This window comes from Chelonus insularis, unplaced genomic scaffold (assembly GCF_013357705.1).
Source record: "Chelonus insularis isolate UGA/USDA-ARS -01 unplaced genomic scaffold, ASM1335770v1 contig_3_pilon, whole genome shotgun sequence".
Lineage (NCBI taxonomy): Eukaryota > Metazoa > Arthropoda > Insecta > Hymenoptera > Braconidae > Chelonus > Chelonus insularis.
The window spans coordinates 3,933,059-3,952,978 of record NW_023276556.1 but is presented as its reverse complement, the minus strand read 5'-3'; the positions used below and the strand labels follow the sequence as shown (position 1 = coordinate 3,952,978).

General features: G+C 29.4%; 1 protein-coding gene across 3 annotated transcripts in view; it reads left to right on the top strand.

Moving 5' to 3' along the window:
• LOC118068687 (uncharacterized) overlaps positions 1-19,920 on the top strand; it is a 46,413-nt gene extending 26,493 nt beyond the window's left edge. Inside the window, exons 1-3 of one of the 3 annotated variants that reach the window (XM_035086295.1) lie at positions 10,793-11,108; positions 14,109-14,715; positions 18,213-19,920. In XM_035086295.1, the coding sequence (XP_034942186.1) occupies positions 14,551-14,715; positions 18,213-19,553 (1,506 nt within the window). In that variant the 5' untranslated portion in view covers positions 10,793-11,108; positions 14,109-14,550 and the 3' untranslated portion in view covers positions 19,554-19,920. Of the gene's footprint in view, positions 1-10,792; positions 11,109-12,944; positions 14,043-14,108; positions 14,716-18,212 lie in introns of those variants that run through there. The other 2 variants (XM_035086296.1, XM_035086297.1) reach the window with 2 other exon arrangements.

Here is a 19,920-nt window from a genome sequence, read left to right as displayed (position 1 = left end):
GTCGATATTTTAGCTAAAGGATTTTCTATTCTCTTACAGCAGTATCTCAACTCGCTGTTCATTGAAAAAAAATAACTTTTCTCTATGGAAACATATAATGGTTTTAAATTATTACCAACATGAATAGAGAAATTCATAACAATAAATTTAATATTTTCTTAATTAATTAATAAATCAATTTTCAAAGTTAAAATATCGAATATTTATGTGATTAAATTTAATCTGAAAAATACAACAGCCATTTTCCTATATTTTTAATTTCTTTCACTTGTAGTGAACTCCAACAAAAAACATTAATCATTCAATTTAAGTTGAGATACGTGTTAACAATTTTTGATGACATAAATGTTTTATTAATATTTAACGTTATTTCAGTATTGGCGAAGAATAGATATGATTAACTGAGGAAATTTTCATTGTTGATTATACCAAATTTAAAATTTAAATTTAAACTAAAGAATTAAATTGAATAATTTATTTACAGATTGTTATTGTCAATGAGCATAAAATATTTTACAAGCAAACATGATAAATAAACAAACAAAAACATTAATATAATTTAATTACAATGAATTTCATATTGATGAAAAAAAAATTAATTTTCGGGGGAATAATCAAGATAAATAATACGATACACAAATTGAATTATAATGGTCATACATTCACATGGAGCTCGTAAATTCATAAGATATTTATACCGGAAGCTTTGAAACCATTGTCCTTTTCATACTCACTCATACCACTTTATTTCAACGTTTTGGGGCTAAGGGTTGTATTATTAACACAATACAAAGCTGCAAAGCAAAGAAGAAGCTCTCTAATTCTCTTCGTTGCTTTGTCGTCGATGCTATTCGCTAGGTATTGTTATCATCGTTATCGCGATCATCTACCGCGTTGGAATAGATGTGGTAAAGTATAAAAAGACGAGAATAGACAGAAGTGAAAAAAAATAAAATAAGAGCATAATAAAAAAAATCGCGACGTTTCCGGATATCCCTAAGGCAATGCCACTGTGAAAAGATGCTTTCCTTATTTTTTTTTTATATTTTTTATTTTACAGAAAAAATCCAGAATACCTGGGATGTTGAGTTAGACGCCATTAATGGACTGCAAACTGGCATAAAATTCTTTCATTTTATATTTTGCTGATCTTTTTTTCTTATCTAGAAATGTTTGATTCCTGCTCTCTTTGACCGCAAAGCCACGTCGTACCGTTGAATTATTCGAATTTTTCTCTGGGATTCATTGAATATTCATATTCGAGGAGACGTTGAATTTTTTATAACAAAAAAGATAGTACTGCCCTTAAAGGTGGAGAAAAAAAAATTCATTAAAATTTTTTCCAAAGAAAATTAAGTTGATAAATAATTGGATTTTTCATATTTCTCAATCAAAGAACAAACGTTCTTTTATGTATCTGTAAAAAAAGTGTGTCAAGCCTTTAGCTGCTGAAATGTTTCATTGTTTTACGTTTAATTACGAACGGAATGTGTTTAGTTTTTTGACAAAAATATTACGTAACAAAATTATAATAAAAAAGGGAATTAAATTAGAATAAATACTACGATAAAAATAAAACTCAAAACAAGTAATTACAATTAATTTTATGAGAATAAAACATTGAACATAAAATTATTTAAATTTATTATTTAATGAATCAATATTTGACATTAAAATACCTATGAATATTCATAAATGGCTTATTGCTAATAAACTAAAAACAAATATTCAATAATAAATTCCATATTAATATGCTTTTAAAAATAAACAGATTTTCAATAAATATATTTCAAATAAATGTACACAGAGAAATCTTTTTCACTGTTCGGAAGTAAAAAAGAATGAGAAATACACACTGCAAATCCAGGAAAATTCAAATGTTTAGTAATAAAACATTGAAAGTGTTTAATAATCAAATATATAAATGTTTACAATGTCGAACGCCATAAAAAACTATAGCATTTTTGTGAACAGCAGGAAGTGACTTAAATTCGTGTACAAAATTACTATAGTTTGTTTATGGGGTTTAAAATTTTAATCACTTTAAATGTTTAGTTTTCAAAAACTTATATTTACAGTGCACGATTTGAAGTTTAGAAGTAAAAATTTGTGTCTACACAAGTTAATTTTGGGCTACTGTAAGTAAAACATTGTAATGTAGTGTGTAAGTTACTTACCATAACTCAAAATTCACTTTTTTACATACACATTTTTACTTCTAAACGTTAAATCGTGTACTTCTCATTTTTTCCGAGCAGTGAAAAAATTCTCTCCGTGTATCTACCTCTTAAGTTTAATTTTTTTTTCTTTTGATTTATCATTATTTCCAATATTAAAGTTCTAATTGGCCAGTCAGAGGGAACTTGAACTAAATATTATAAATAGAAGCATCGAGATCAATTCACTGACACGTATAGTTAAGTGTAGAATACAGAGAATAGAGTAAACAAACAATCAAAGCAAAAAATGGAATTGAAGCCAGCTTTGAACTGTTTTGAATTGAACTGTAAATGCAATACCTATTTTCTAGAGGGTGTATGTGCATATTTTGATTCTTCTCAATTTTTCTTTCACATTCTGTCACCTTTTTTTTTTCTTGATTTTTGCTTTTTTTGAATATGAAATATGTTTTATTTTTTTCTTTTCCTAGCCAAGTTCTTTATATAAACTGTAAGTCCCCGTAGGACATTTCTACATTTATTGCACACGAAGCCTCGAGCAACAAACTTTAATTAGTTGAAACTCATCGACGATTCGTCCTCCAGAGTTCTATGTAATAGTCCTTTTCGACCTTTGGTTCTCGGATAAATTCTCCGTTCGATTCCAATACCACTTCTTTGCCCTCAACTTTTTGTCTCACTAAAGTCCGAGATTAACTGTCCTCAAACTACACTTGTGTTAATTAACTATCCTCAATTAAAAACTTTTTCATACTTTTTTGTGTATATAATCAACGCACTTTCATTTGAAATTTTCCTTTCAACTGTAAAATATTGCACGTCTTTTTACGTCCAATTGACTTCTTTCAATTAAATTCATTTACAAGTAACAACGAAAAAAAATCAATTAAATATTTTAATTACAAGAAATGAGATTATTAATTATTGCAAACTTATTTCTCATTAAAGTTGACAAATTATATCTTATCTTCAATATGAAATTCAAAGTTTATATTATATATTTGAAAAATCATTTTATTTTTTTTGGTACTTTAGAGAAATTGAATGAAGAACTTTATCAGCAATACTATTTAGCAAAAGTTTATTGAACAGGGATTGAATGAAATGAGAAAAATTAGAAAAAATTAATTGAATAAACAAAAGAAGATTATTTTTCATTTGATTCTTCTAAAAGTAATTATATTTTTTCTGAAATTGGAGATACATAAAAGTGGTTACATCTATAAGTTTTTTGTTGAAATCATATTAAATTAAATATTGTCAATATTTATTCATATCATCACGATTATTTCAAACCACGTAAAATGCAAGAGCAATGTTTGCATGGTCTATCACTTGCATCTATATGTTGTTGTAGATACATTTACTCCCGACAAGTTAAAAACATCAAAAGCTTCGCAATTTTATATCCCTATGTCCATTACTACAAGTATATGGAAGCGGAAAACGGCGACAGCAATGAAAGAGTACTGGAAAGATCAATTCCACGTCATATTTTGTGAACATACGTTCGAAAAAAAAATATACAGATTTTTTTTACTATTGAAAACAAAAAAAAATTTATAACGAAAAAATTTAACTTCAAAAGTCGAATATTTGTTAATTACTACTACTGAATCATTTATATTTTCTGTGAACTTCTTTTTTTTAGATTTGTGAATTACGATAATTATTTTTCTGCAAACTTACATTCCTATTTGAATACCAACACTTGTACTTATATATAAAAAGAGTGTAATGCATTAGTAAGAAAAGAACTGGAACCTTTTCTTTGGTGTGAGTATACACGAGAAAGTGCAAAAGAAGGAAGGGACGGTAGTAGTTTATAAACAAGACACAAGAGGAAAGAGGGAAAAGCCGTGGAAATAGGTATAAGGTACAGGAGCAAAAGCTGCTATAAGAGTAAAGCGTGAAAGCACTTTTTTTTATTCGTTTTTTCATTTTTACTTCGCCTTCAAATCTCTTGACAGTTTCTACAACTCACCAGCTTTCTTTTATCTTTTGAAAAATAAAAAACGCATGTGCGTTTGCAAATTACGTGGTAGACATTATTTATTTTTTTTATCCTTTAGAAGCTTTAATTATTCCATTAAGCATTTTTCCGTAATGACTATATGAATATATAATTTTTTTAATTTTAATATGATATAAAAAATTTTTCAACGTGTTTGAAAACTATGACATTGATGAAGATATAAATTTAAGCTCAAAAAAGGAAATACAATGATGTATTGTATTGGGGACAGCGGTTTATCATGTATCAAAGTTTATTGGAGGGTAGCTGGACAGTAGCTGCAGGGTAATTGGAGAATAATAAAAAAATACCTTCATAATGTTTTTAAAGTATTTGCTAACAATCCATTACTTCTCTTCAATTACTCTATTACTATTATATCTCAATACTGCTCATTACATAAATAACTCAGATCTTATTTTCTCTTCTAAGCCTGAATTTATTTTTTCAAACGTGCCACATCAACAACTAAGTGGGCCATATCCATAACTCTAGAATAGGACCAGATTTAAATTGCTATCTGAACGGATTAATCTTGCAGAATGGTAAAATTTTTTCTTTTACTTGGTAAAAATTCCTCTCTTGTTGGAACATATTACTATCTTACAAGATACAACCAGTTGACGAATCATTGTCCAATGACTTTTTATCATCAAGTTTTCAAGCCTCATGATTAATCAACTTTTATGATAAGAACCTTTTATTGGTCTAAGATTATTGCTCTGGAACTGCCCTAAAACTTCTAACTATTAATTAATTACTGATCTACAGTGAGGTGATCACTTTAAAGTAAAAACTTGCAATCACTCTAATATGAAGCAAAACTAGCTTATTCCCGGTTTATCACTAGACCAGTCTAGCCACCCTTGACCCAATCTTGGGTTAAATAAAGACCAATTCTATTCCCTACTGAAGTAAATAAAAAACGATTAATTAAAATTTTCTATAAAGTATCTTGCTTTAGTCTTTCTATGAAGATTAATTTTTTCCAAGCGTTGAAACACATTGTTTAACAGGAATAAATTTTTTCTAGTTTTTGCAAATGCATGTCAGTGCAATTATATGAGTGACAATTGGTGATATTCAAAATGTCTTAATAACTGTTGCATTTCCAATGACTAGAAGATATTTTATTTAAATCTATTTGTTATCGTCAAATAAGTAAGAACACGATATTACAGAGTATTGTTTGTATGACCGATTTAGAAGATCTGAGTAGCTGAGATGATAGATTTCAAGTATGTCTGAGAATACTAAGGCCAGGAGCTTTATTTAAAGGGCTGACCAAAAGGTCCAGAAGAGGGATTGAAATCTAGCTTGTAGGGTTAAAGGAAGTGTTATTATGTAAGGGAAAGTTGGAGAAATCAGGATGAGTCCAAGGTTCATATTTTAGAAATCAGGGATGATAAGAAAGGGTTTTCTGTAAAGGCCTTGAAATGTACGTAAAATCTAGGTATATAATATAACTCAGTCAAAAATAATTTTAAAAGATATTTTATATCTATCTATGATTCATTCTACTTGACTTTTTCAGTATTTTTATGTAATTTTTAGCTTTCATGCCATCTCATTTCTAGTTTTTATAAGCTTTATGTGTCTCCAACTATATACTGAATTTCAATTCCCAGAGAAAGAGACTTCCGGCTTTAATGCAAGGAAATGTAATCTTGATACTTCCTCCTGGGATTAATGCAGTCTGATCTTTAAATATAACGAGTATTGAAGTAAGAAAATAAGAGAAAAGTAAACGTGTATATTTCGTGATAATATCATTAAAACTTTTGCAAAACACATAAACCCTGGATACTTTTTAATGTTTCCAACCAAACTTTACGATAACTTGGTAATCAGAAGAAAAATTTATTAAGACAGTGAAGAAAATAAAGAGAAAATATTATAATGTCCGTATGTCTCACATCGTGTCATACTTTATACAATAAAAATACATGGAAGAATTGCAAGTTCTTTTCTTACCTTTCATATAGAAACTACAATGTGTGTATATACATATATCCGTTATACACTTAAATACATCTGACATTTTTTCCCAACGGGTAGTGAGTCATATTTAAAATTTTTATGCGTAGAAAATGTTCCCTCGAGTGAAACCCGAAGCAAAGCCCATGAATTTTTTCCTTTTTGAATTTTTTTTTCTCTTCTTTTTGTTTAATTTTATTTGTTTTACTTCGTTTGTTTGGACTCCAACGAGACTGGAGTATCCGACAATGAGTGTAGGTGAAGAAAAAATATGAAGGATTAGATTTTTTTTCTTAAATTTCACAATTTTTAAAAAATTTTTAATATCCTAATTCTTATTATTATTCACTAAAAAGTTTTCTTTTAACTCTCCATTTATTTTTGAGCTTTAAAGTTTACGAGAATGTACGATTAGGAAGTTACATAACTAATTAAGAATTTGATAAATTATTGCTTTAAATTAATGCAAACTTCATTCTCAATAATAAAAATTAATTACAAAAGTTTAGCATAAATTTTATTTTGTTCTGTTAAGTTTCATTTATTCTACCCTGGTTGTTAGAACTTAAGTCTCTGGAGTATTTGAGTGAGTGAATATGAAGAAAAAAAACTAAAAAAATACAACTCAACTTCTAAAAAATTTAAGTTGAGACTAAAAATTTTATTTAATAGACTTGACAGCGATTTTTTCTTTGTATCCAGAGAAAAACAAACGATTTTAAATCGTATGTTTAGAGTTTGACAAGTAAGTAAAGTGTTTAAAGATAAAACAGGTCAAACCTCGAACATATTGTAGATCGAAGTAAATGTTATAGAGATTTTAAGTAGATAAATATTTACGCACTTGCTTTGTCCTACAAAAGACAACAGAATCCTTGACAATCCTGTCAAAGTCTATCGCCTAACTCTTATATGTACATTCTCATCATGTAACCAATCTGACATTATCTTCTGGGTTAAATGAATCACGAACACAAGAGGCTTACAAAAAATATAGACATAAAAAAAAAAGAAAGAAATGTCATAAAAATATTTCATTAACTTCCATAATTGACTCGGAAGAGATAAGGGAAAAAAGAAATATTCTTCCTATTATATTGCATTATACATTTGACGGTAAAAGGACGCGTCTTTCACAATGGACTTCAAGGCCCATTATACTCGACGAATCGGAAAAGCACAAAGCTCAGAAGTAAAAACCGAGTGAGAGGTGAAAGTAGGCGAGGGTGAAAAAAAAAATAAAGAAAAATATGAAAGAAAAGCATAAAACGTAGAAAGGTAAAGAAATATAGCAGTGAACATGGGGATGGAGAAACTCCAGAAGCTGCAGAAATACGAATCCAACAGTCCTGCTGGGTCACGCGTTTCCGGTATGAAGTGTGCATGTACACATGGGTCTTGATATACTTATAATGTATATCTTTCATGTGAAAAATCAGTTTAAATTTGGCTTTGACTTATTTTATTTCTCTTATTCTCACGTTTCGTGACTTTCAAGAATTCAAGAAAACTCATTACACCAAGTATATAAATATTCTGTTTAATACAATTAATTATTATGAAAAATAGAATTTTTTCTTCATAAGCTTCATAAAAAAAGCCGATTTCTCTATAATAAAATTGCACTGCAAGTTTCTAAAGAATGAGGAGAATAATTACCTTATGGTAATGTTGAAGAGTCCTTAGAATTATTAAAATATTAAATAATCCATTTTATTATTCTCTATGTAATTAATTATTTGAAACAATTACCCATTTTTAAGTCATTATTTTTCATTAATAAAAAATTGAATTCATAGATTATGAATCAAATAAAAGTGAATAAAGCTTAACCTTAAATGAAATAACTCGTTATAAATATAAATAAAAGTAGAGCATACAAGTATTGAAAAAATTTTTGCTACATTGCAAGGTCTTTAAAATAACTATAAAATATTTAATGACCTAATTGCAAAAAAAGTAACTCGCACATGTTTGCTATAACTCGCTGATACCTCTAACGATGTTCAACTTGTCACGTATTTTGTCCCAATTTCAACTCATTTTTTTGCACACTGCATATATAGATATAAATATATATACAGATAAAAACTGAAAACATATCCACAGTGATGCTATGACTCTAGTGGGATAGCAATTTATTTTATTCAAATAAAGGAAAAAATTGTAATGATTACTCTTTGTAACATAACTACAACAATTTTATGAATAATTTTATATTTTTAATAAAAAAATTTCTAAAAAATGTTATCATCTGCATTTTATAGTACATGTTATTGATAAAAATATTTTGATGTTACTAAAAATTCGTTATGAAGAGTAATTATTGTCGTTATTAATTTTATTTGAATCTTAATAACTGTTTCTAACACAGACTAGCAAGTTATAAAATAGCTCAACGATTTAACGTCATATGTCACTTGTTGACTGTCACATGGATGACAATCACGTGACATACCCTCTTCTTAAACGTCATGGTACCTAGTCTTTATGCTAATTTAAATAGCTGTCTTAGTATCAAGTAATTTAAAGCTACTTTTCAACAAAGAATCGTTTTCTTTCATTATGTCGTTTAATAATCATTACTTTTTTTTAAATAAAAATTTAATTAAAATATAAATACATTCAACTATGAGTTTTATATTAATTAAATATGCATTTATTTTTTTTTTTCTACATGACAGTAGTTATTGCAATTTTAATTGAGATAAAAATTTTAACTTTTCAAACTCGCTTCTTGTCAATTATTTATTATTTTTTGGTTGATTTGAATGTTAAAAAATTATTAAATCGTAAAGTTGACAGAGTAATTTCCCCGAGTACCTTAAATTACAAAAGCAAAGGTTAATCAATGATCTTGATTGTTTGCGTGAGATTTGCAGGTTTAGTACAAAAAAAAAAATTCTCAAAATGATTTTGATCAGTAACTTGACACGCTCTTAGTACATATATGTATATACTACCTATGCACTTAGTTCCGACATTTAGGGTGTCACGTGTTGGCAGAAGTAGCACGTAAATTGCTAATTCCTCAAGTAAAGAAATTGTTTTGAAACTTTGTCTTTATTAAACAAAATTTTTCAAGCCAACAAAGATTATTTTTTTAGTCATTTTACATTTTCGATAAGTTAATTTGTATTATTTAAACAAAACCTTGCTACATGTTCGTGCATTTTTCAAATAAATTGCTTATAATATTTTAACTCATATTTATTGTTGCAAAATATAAGTTGTAACTTGTGTTTTTCAAATATTATGATAGTAATTGAAAATAAAAACAAGGAAAATATACCCTCGAGCATTTTTTCACCCTCACAAAAGGTAGAGGTTTTATCGGTCTTTTCACGTAATTAATCACAAGTTAATTAATGCCTACCCTTCACTCTCAGTCCACAAAAGTAAGAGGAAAAATTAAACTCCTTGTCTCTCTGAACTAAAAAATTTATTGAAAATATACGTTAAAAAAATGAAATTGCTTCAATTATTCCCCACTTCACTCGCTGAAGTTGAATTTTCATCTATAAACTTTCTCCAATTTTTTTTATTTTCAATTTTACAGCAATCTAATCAATGAAACTTTCATAAAATATACGTTTGTTTGACGTTAAAACTTTCTAAAGCGATTTTTTTGCATTTACCTATGATTTATAAATATTCTAAATATTAGCAGAATTTTTCAATTATAAAAAAAAACTGTTTTAGTATTTTTTGTCTATAAAATTGTTGAATAAAAATTGTCTATAAAAGCTCTTTTTAATGAAACGAAAAATTTGTCTAATTACTTTTTACCAATGGAGTAATCTTGTTTTACAATTGACATTAAATAGATAAGTACGCATTGATTAGATTAAAAGAAATTTGTAACAAACATGTGAATTTTTTTTCATCTATTCTTGATGTAACTTTAAATCACGATTAGTACAATAATATTATTCATTTTTTTACAGTTTAAAAATTTAATAAACTTCATAACTAATGAATATTTATGATAAAAAAGTTCCCAAAGAATCCTTCAATTGAATCAGTTTTTTTGGCTAACTTCAACTGAATACTTTTATCTCAATCTTTAATTTATCTTGAAACAACAAGTGATTCTAACTAGCTCAATAAAATAATTAAAATCATAAATCACCAATCATTATCATGACATTGAAAAATAAAATTCTTCTCGAAAAATAAAATAAAAAAAACTATTTCAAGCTATTAAACTTTTAGAAAAGTTTTCAATAACATTATAGAAACAATTCAAGTTCATTTTCAGTTAATAAATTCTTCATTCTGTCTCATGAAAATTTTTTAACTTCAAAATAATCCAAATAAATCATTAATGTAAATATTTGCCTTTTCCTGTTGGCTCCCGATAAATTTCATCACACAGAGGATGCAAATGGATGCAATGCGGAGAAACGAGAGCGAAAGGAGGAAGACACAGAGGTATAGCATAGAGGCAGATAGTACATGGGATAAATAGCATCTAAACTCTACTACATATACTGCACGAGGCGCATCCGACATATTCGACTGCGTCCCTGTATGCGCCGAAAGTGGGGATGACTAGAGGACAAAATAATAAGAGTGGGGAGAGCACTTGCGTCGCGGGATAACAGTCTGCGAGGTGCAAACCCAACGCGAATTCGAAAGACCGTCAGTCTGTGTCCGCGCGCCGGCCAACCAACTTTAAGGTGGTTGTATTTTATCCATTCTTTCTTTTAAATCCTTCGAAAGTATCAAACATCACGCACGCGATGCCAATCAAAATTCTTCAAGTTTGCAAACGTTAACTCGAGGTTTTATTTATTCCATCCAAAACTCAAGTTATAAAGTGTTTTTTTTTTTTCTTCATTTAAATTTCCGTGACAGAATATTTTTCAACAACTACATCATTTGGAGAATAAATAAATAAATGAAATTGTGCTTAAATGAATTTAAAAAAAAATGTGAGTTTGGAATTCACACTATTTCAGATCTTCTTATCGATAAATGACCGAGAAGTCAACGAGTAATCTTATCAAATAGAATAAACAGTCTCTGTGTCGTTACATTACTTATCAACACAGGAAAAAATATTTTTTTTTCATTTGATTCGATTAATTGAATCATTGAGGAAACAAGTAAATGGAAGAAATGTAGTCTTGCAGCTGTCCTCATCCCCTTAACTCTTTCTTTTTCTTTTATTTTTTTCTTTTTTTCGTGTAATCTTACTCTCATTATTCAACACGGCAGCTGTGGCACGTCGATAGTGCACCTTTACTTAAAAATTTAAAAGCTCCTTTATCATCTGTCGTCTATCATGAATATAAAATTACTTGAAATTTTTCGGAAAAGAAGAAAAAGCAATAAAAAAATTTTTCTCTCTTTTTCCCTCTCGATGTTCTTAAATAATAATTCCATTTTTTAAAAGTAATAAGTAATTCAATCCGATATTAGAAAGACGTGATTACCAGGGATATAGAGGAGAGGTTAAAGTGGCAAATAAGGAGAGTACATGAAAGTGGATCCATCAGTAAAATATTCTTTGACATACTTCTTAGAATAAAAAAGAAAAGAAAAAAAAACAAATAATTACCAAATAAAAAACAAAAAGCAATATCATTTTTCGATTAAACAAAAGAAAAAGTGTTGTAGTCATCTTGATCATATTCACCCTATCTCCAGGAACAGAAAGTAGAAGAAATGATGTTAGAGAGGGAGAATAACATAAGGAATATCTTTTCGTTCGAGCCATTAGGGAAAAAGTCTTAAAGATAACGTGGAATGAAAGATAAAGTATAAGAACGAAGAAATAAAAAAAAAAGAGATCCGAAAAGTCGTATTCTTCGAAATCACATTTAAATGACATTTTTTATGTATGTTTTATTTTCTTTATCTGTTTTTTTTTGCCCTTGATGTAAATAAAAAAATAATGACACAAATAAACGAGATTTACTTTTCGGCATAATAAATTTAATGTAATTATCCGATGAACTTGCAGGTCTCGTGTTCGTAATTTAAATATATGAATATCCATTAGACCGCGTAAATCACATGAGAGAAATGCTTAATCACTGACAGTCCCGAAAATTAGTGACTTTATCTATTTTTTTATAACTTGCATAAGCTTTACTTCATAAAGCTTCAAGTGAATAATTATTCTTGATGAGAGCAAGCATTTTTTGAGCTTCTCGTGAAAATTTTTCAATATAAAAAAAAGTTCGTCAAAGCTTTAGTGAATATTTTTCAATTAAAAAAGAAAGTGTAAAACAAGTAAAATAAAAAAAAAATTATCTTTAATAATAGTGTCCAGAGAATTTCTTCTTTTCATTTTTTTCACTCTTTGTTAGACAGATATTGAGGACAATTACTGGGTAATAAGATCAGAGTATAATCCCTTGATTGCACGGAACATAAAGACACTTAAACGCGCGTTCATTACAGCGTTAATCAGCTCGTGCGACGAGATAACGATTACCATCCTCGTGGGTGCTGTTTTTCGTCGCCTCGAGGCGGAAAGGACGTAACAAAGACGAAAAAAGTGATCGTTAAATTACGAATAAAATTATAGACAGAAAATAAAACACATTGAAAAAGTTGTATATAAAAAAATTCAATACTTCGTGACACGTGATCGCTTAGATTGAATAATTTCATTTTAATTGAATAATTGAATACTATTTATCGTTTTAATAAAGTGATATAAAAATCTTAATTGACTCATTATAATAATTTGAACAAATAGAAAATATTCTTATTAATTTCATTATTAAATCATTTCAATTAAAAAAGTAAAAGTTAATTTTCATTATTTTTTATTAACTTGATAAAGTACATTTTAATAAATGGTGTTAATTTTCAAGAGATTTTAGCAGTGAATAATTGAATAGTTTTAAAAATAAAATTAAAAGCTAAGTCATGTTATAATTTTTTTGCATTTCTTTTTGTGTGAAATGAGTCGACAATTTTTCAAGTTTGAAATTAATTTTTGTTCGTATAGACGAAGTGTAAAATCGCGTGATTAACGATTTGAGGGTGACTTCTATTGAAATGAAAAGCCTAAGAATCGTTCGAGTAGATCACGAGGTAACCATTTACGTCCCTAGAGAAACGAACAAGTTTCTTGGCTTGAGAGAAATTTCAATAATTACGCGGTCTGAAGTTTCCGGCGAGCCATGAACTTCGACCTCACTACTCGACAGCTACACAGAGATTCTCTTTCTCACTTACTCCCCCGAGACCAGTCCTAGTGTGTTGTATATATAAATTATTGTAAAGTTTTCTTATGGCTGTGGAAAATTTGAAGGAAATGAGAAATCAATAGTTATTAAAAAAATCTTATGCCCTATCTTCAATCATTAATTTAGAAAATTTATATTAATTTTACTATGAAGGAAATTTTGATGAACTTTATCAAAACTATTTACTCTATCTCTTTTTTCATTTAATATGAATAAATTATTTGATATTTATAAATTAAATACTTTAGTTGCGAAATAAAGTTTCAATTATTAATCAATTTATTTTTCAATAACAAAGAAAAATGAAGTATAGAGGTATTCAGGAATGTAATAAAAATTCAATTGTGTACAAAACTCAGTAAACATGAGAGTTGACGATAACACATAAAATGAAGGAAAAGATGGAAAAAGAGATTTAACAAGAATAAAGTACTTTAACCTGAAAATTTGTATGTAATAAATTAGTAAAAATGTCGTAGAATAATTTTAAAATTCCACGGAAGGCGTGAGTTCACGATAAAACAAACTCTCGATGGAAATACGAGTTACGTAATTCGAGAGTGTGCTCTCGCGATTCAAGTATGAAGAGTTTTGCGTGTTGAGAAGTTGGAGGTTGCATTTCAGAGTCTCCAAGCAAGTCTCCGAATACAAATTAGTATAGTAAGGAGTCTATTCCTCTTACTAGGTACTTTCTATATAATCTTTTGAATTTTTTATTCATTTCAGACTTTCTTTTCATCGTGGAGGAAAAAGTAGATGAGGATCATTAATAACAAGAGATCTATGATGCGCCTGAACTTTGAAATAGTTACCAAACCACTCAACCAACACAGTCTTTTACAATCTACCAAAAAATGATTACAAGAATATCAAAAAATATGTAGATATAAAATAAGGAAACTTACAATTTATAACATTTAAATAAAAACAACGTTGACATTTAGACAAATGGATCCAACGTACGTATTTCTGAGGAAAAAAAAATGCGAACTTTCTAGTCTTAAATTTGATGATCGAACAAATAACCAGAATAATTGAAATAATCAAAAATAAAAGATTTTTAAATGTTTAAAAAAATGTAGAGATATATCTTAGATGCATGTAAAATAATTCAAGAGTTTCTCTCTATCTTGAAAAAGTTCTGAGAGGAAAAGAAAGATAAAGTAAAATGGGAGCAGCGAGACTTTTTCTTGGCAGTGCAATTCTTGGTCTCTTCTGGGGTGGAATACCACGAACAATTGCCTCAGACACCCTCGATGGAATCTGCGAATCATCCCCTTGTGTTTGTGATCATCATGGGAGACTCACTTGTGATTGCGAGGACAAATCTGAGGTATGTTAAAAAATTAAAAAAAAAAAAAACATTCCCTCACTTGTTATTTTATTACTTCCACTTGAATCTCAGTCTAATAATACTGAGTAATAACTATCACCCCTAGCACATCATGAAAAAAACTAGCGAAAGCTAATGAATAAAAAATTATGAATAAAATGAGAATTAAATGAATGGTGGAAATGTGATGAATTAAAGCATCTGAATCTGACAAAATGCCAGAGCTTTAACCCAGTTTTTTCTTCTGACACGTATGTTCGTTTTATTTTTTTGACAACCACAGGCATGATTTTTTTAAACTAGTTTATATATACTCCATAAGAGAAATATGCCTGAAGCTTCTATTATTTTTGCACTATTCTCACTACCCCCTATTTTTTTTCGTTTTATCATTTGATCTCTCATCCTCAAAAATTCTTCCTCGACACTACTTTCATTTCATTTTTATTATTTTCCTTTTTTACGTGATTGCCAATTCGAATTTCGATTGTCTCGTTTGGTAGCTTGTCACTCAAATAAATGAAAAGAAATATAAAAAATATTCGAATAAAATTCATTACCAATAATTGATGAACTAGACAAAAATTTAATTGAAAAAGAATGATAAAGTATAGAAGCAATGAAAATAAATTTCACCCTTTACCCCAAAAAATGAAAAAAAAAAAACAAAATATCAACTAACAAGGCAAGCGAGAGCTTTACACTAAATCATCAAACTGTCCGCCTTATAAAGTCTCAAGTTCTCATAAATAACATTGCGTTTACGTAAATCTTTTGGCCAGAGGGAGTGCAAAGAAACATCAAAATTTATTGCTATTGTTTACGAGTTTATTTTTTTGTCCAATAATAAAAGTAACATGGAATAAACTGTGCATCTAATAGTGACTTTAAAGAATCAATTGGCCCGAATACAAAGTAGGTAAAGAAAGAAGGCTATCATGACACGATTATATTTGACTTTAAGACGAATATCCTTTGAAATACTCACTTACAGAAAGCCCGATAAAGGGTAGATTTTAAGAGTGAGTCGTTTATTTTCGTTGGCGACGGACATAATGGGGGTGGCGGAAAGTCTTCGGTGGTTCCGTGACGTCGTAAAACACCAGTATAAAACCCGCACCCGTGACGGAATAAAGCCATAACTACGTGACATTCGTTGTGTTTTTAGTGATCGAAACACCTGTCACGACATAAGAGCTATTTTTATTCAAAAATCCTCTATTTTTAACTTATTCATTTCCAGTATTTTAATTCAGTTATTTATCCATTTTCATATTTTATTGTTACCATATTTTACCGTTGAATATTTTCGAAAAAATTAGTTTGAAAAATATTAATTTAATAATAATTAATTTTTTCAATTAAAAAAATGCATTTTCTTCATTTTTAACGCTTTGTTAGAATTACTATTCTCTTATGATTGCAATTTATTTAATAATCCACTGGAGTAATTAAAAATGTAAAAGTGGCATTAAAAAGCTTATTATGTCATCTCTAAAAAAAAACGACAGACAGCGAACATTTTACAATTAATTTTTCTTTATTTTCAATTTAACGACAGACAGGAAATAAACTCAATAAAATAAATAAAAAATAAAGTATATTTTTTTTTAGCATTAAACACCTGCCTTTGGTTTAAATTTTTTCTTATTTAGCCGAAGGGAGAGCACGAGTCGATATAGGGAGTGAAGTTTAATATATGCGAGCTCGTAAAGCTCGATCGCTGAATTCCGCATAATGCGGTTCGTGTTTCACCAACACGCACGGCCAATTTGTCGCGACTACGAGGGTGATCGTGACTTGGAATACGTTCTCTAAGTCGAATAGGTACCTCATTTTTCTCTCATTTCATCTTGTTCTTTTATTCTCTCATTTTTTTTTACCCATCTATTAATACAAACAAGAGGTGAAAATTAGTTTGAAAAGCTATAGCAATAAAAATCCCCGTAATAAAAGCCACTTGTTCATATGTTCAGTTTATATATAGTCTAGGTAAATTATTTTCAAGCAAGTTTTTAAATGAAACGTCGTAAATAAACAATTCCATGGGACAAACTATTATGACTACATACATATATAGGTGTATATACAAGTGTATAATAACAATACAAAAGAATAGAAAAGAGGGAGTAAGCAATGCTCTCGCAAAATTGTTTCGCATAAATCTTTTATGGATCGTAAAAGCATGTTCGTTCCAACATTTCTGTACTCTTGGAAACGATGATTCGTACATCGTACCATTAGAACCACTATATTTTTCCCTTTATCTTTATGTATTTTCCTTGTGTGATTAACGTTAACGTTTATAAAAATTTTTTTTCTATTTTTTTAATCCCTTCTATTAATTTTTATTGCTATTCAGTTGATCGATTCTCGAATAAAGATACGTTTTATGCTGAAAAAAAACTTTTACGCTGATAACTTTTATTTACTGCATCGAAAGACATCAGTAGCAATCAAGATAATTAATTCCTCAGATAAGAAATTAATTTCAATATTCATTTAAATATTTTTAAAGCATTTTTTGTGTTGATAAAACATTAAACTAAATAATTTCCAGAATGATTGACCTATTTTTGAAGAAAAGTAAATGGAGTTTTTTGTCAAAGAATTCAATTTGAATTTCTTTAAGGTAAAATTCAGAAACGTTTGCAAATAAATAGTTGCTAGGAAGATCTAGGCTATTTTCATAGGCTTCGTAAGGTTAAAAGAAGGATAGAGAGAAAGAACTCTGGCAATAATATTCAGATTCTCGACGTGAGCACCCACGAAAATTTATTGCACCGTCCGGACGTGTACGTGCCTTCAAGGCTTTGCCAGTTCTTCGTTTCTCTTCTCCTCTCCTACACCCATCTTAAGCCTTTACCAAGCACACTACCATGCTAATAAAAATGTAAACTACCCGAGGACGTAACGCAGAACGAACTTTCAAACTTTACTCTGTAACTCTTTCATCAATCATAAACTTTCCACCTTCTCACAACTGGTACAATTACATTCTCAACTATTGCTATTCTTACTTATATATTATTTGACTCTGTCACGATTTAACTCATGTAAACCGTCATAAAATCTCGCTACTTAAGATAAAGATAATTCCTAGAACATATTCTATACACCTATCACGTATGTCTAAACATTCAACATATGACTCATTGCTAAAACAATTAACATTTTATCTTTTCATCATTTGTTGATCTCATTTACACATCATATTACTGAGAAAAAATCATAAATTGTTAATTGATAAGTAAAATAATATTTTAAAGAATGAAAACAAAATTTTTTTTAATATTTGTTAGCCAAGAAATATTAATTGATGAGTTGTTTGGTAATAGAGTAAATAATTATCAACTCAATTGTATTTTTCGAGTGTCAATTATCAATCAACTACACTTCTAATTGTTCTTGGCAAACACTTAGATCGTTTATCTAGCCAATAATGGCCCTCGTTATAGCACTCAAATTAATCACACTGATCCACTTCACTTGTACAGGAGCTGATCCTAAAAGCGGAGGGTGAACACCGATTGAGTCCACATACCAGCCGGATAACGATTAAAAACTGCCCATCAGCAATACTGATGAATTCCAGCCTATCATCAATGAGTGGTCTAAGGTCTATTGAGTTTATCAACATCTCCAACCTAACTCTCTTCACTCAATCCTTTGAATTATCATCGAAAACATCGAAAGCAATTATTTCAATTCACTCAGCCAATATCGACGTTCTTCCAAGTTTCGTTTTCAAGGGTGATATTGATTCCATCAGTTTCGAAAATGTTCACATTGGATTAGTGAGTGCTTTTGCCTTTGCCAACTTAGCAGGCACTGATACATTAAGATTAGAAGACTGTCAAGTTGATTTAATAGAAGAGCAAGCATTTAAAAAATTCGACGTCAACTATCTCCACATCATTCGTGGTAATTTTGGTAATCAAGTACCAAGTCGAACAATGAACGACCTTGAAGTATTTACTACCTTTCTATTAGATGGAGTGACAATGGGAAATGTACGTTCATCAGCATTTGTCATTAAAAAACCTAAAACTGTTTCAATACAAAACTGCCTCATTGATTCACTAGAAGAAGAAGCTTTTGAAATTAGCACTCGTGGTGCCGTTCTGATAAAAAATAATCGATTTAATAATTTAGCAGCTGGAGCTTTTTTGGGAATAAAAGCCGATACTGATGATCGTCTTCCACCTCTTGGATCTACACTTCCAGAAATCAGTTTTACCAACAATACTCTTGACAATTTTGAAGAAGGTTCAGTTATGTTTGATCGTAGTAGCTTCCGACCAGTTATAGACAATATTTTCATCAATAAAACATGCGACTGTGATCATATGTCAGCATGGAAAAATAACATTCTAAACTATAGCAATGTTTATACGAAATTTTACACTGGAAATACATTACTTCAAACAAATTCCCTCGAGCCAATTGAAGAGGGAACATTTTTGTGTTCAGATGAAACAAGAAATATCATCACATTCCGAGAATTTAAACAACAAAGCTGTACTTTAGGGAATTCAACAATGTTATTTCTACTACTTCTAATTGGACTGCTCTTACTACTGATCATTGCAATCGTTTTGATCGTTTGGTGCTGCCGAAAACATCGAGGACATGGACAAAAGCGTTGGATGAGTGTTCCTACAACCGCACCAGATGTTGTATCAAAAAAAAACGGAGTTATTGGACGTGATGGATCCACTTCAAATGCTCCAGTAGATTCAAGGATAACCATGGTTGTTCCTGACGGACGACTTTATCGTGAGACTGAATTTCATGTTATTGTTGAAAAAGCAGAACCACTCACTACAGAATTGTAACGAGAGCCTTCCCGCGCTTCAAGCTCCAGGCCGAGGAATTATCGACCACCAGAATTTGGATCTGAAGAGCGCGAGTGTCGTGTTTACAAATTGTGAAGTGATTAAACATTAAAAGATAAAAATAAGAAAAAAATTAACTCAAGCAGTGGTGATGATAATTGTGATGGAAATTGTGGAATAAAAGACTGGGTGAGACATTAAAACACTGTGAGAGAAGTGAAACAAAGTGGGGACATGACCCACTGATAGCTTTAAGACTGTCATAAACAATGAAATACTTAAGTGATTACCCTTTAGTACAAGATTCTTAAGCCTCTACATATCAGAGAGGTTGTCGATTTCAATAAAAGCTTTGTTCATACTGTAA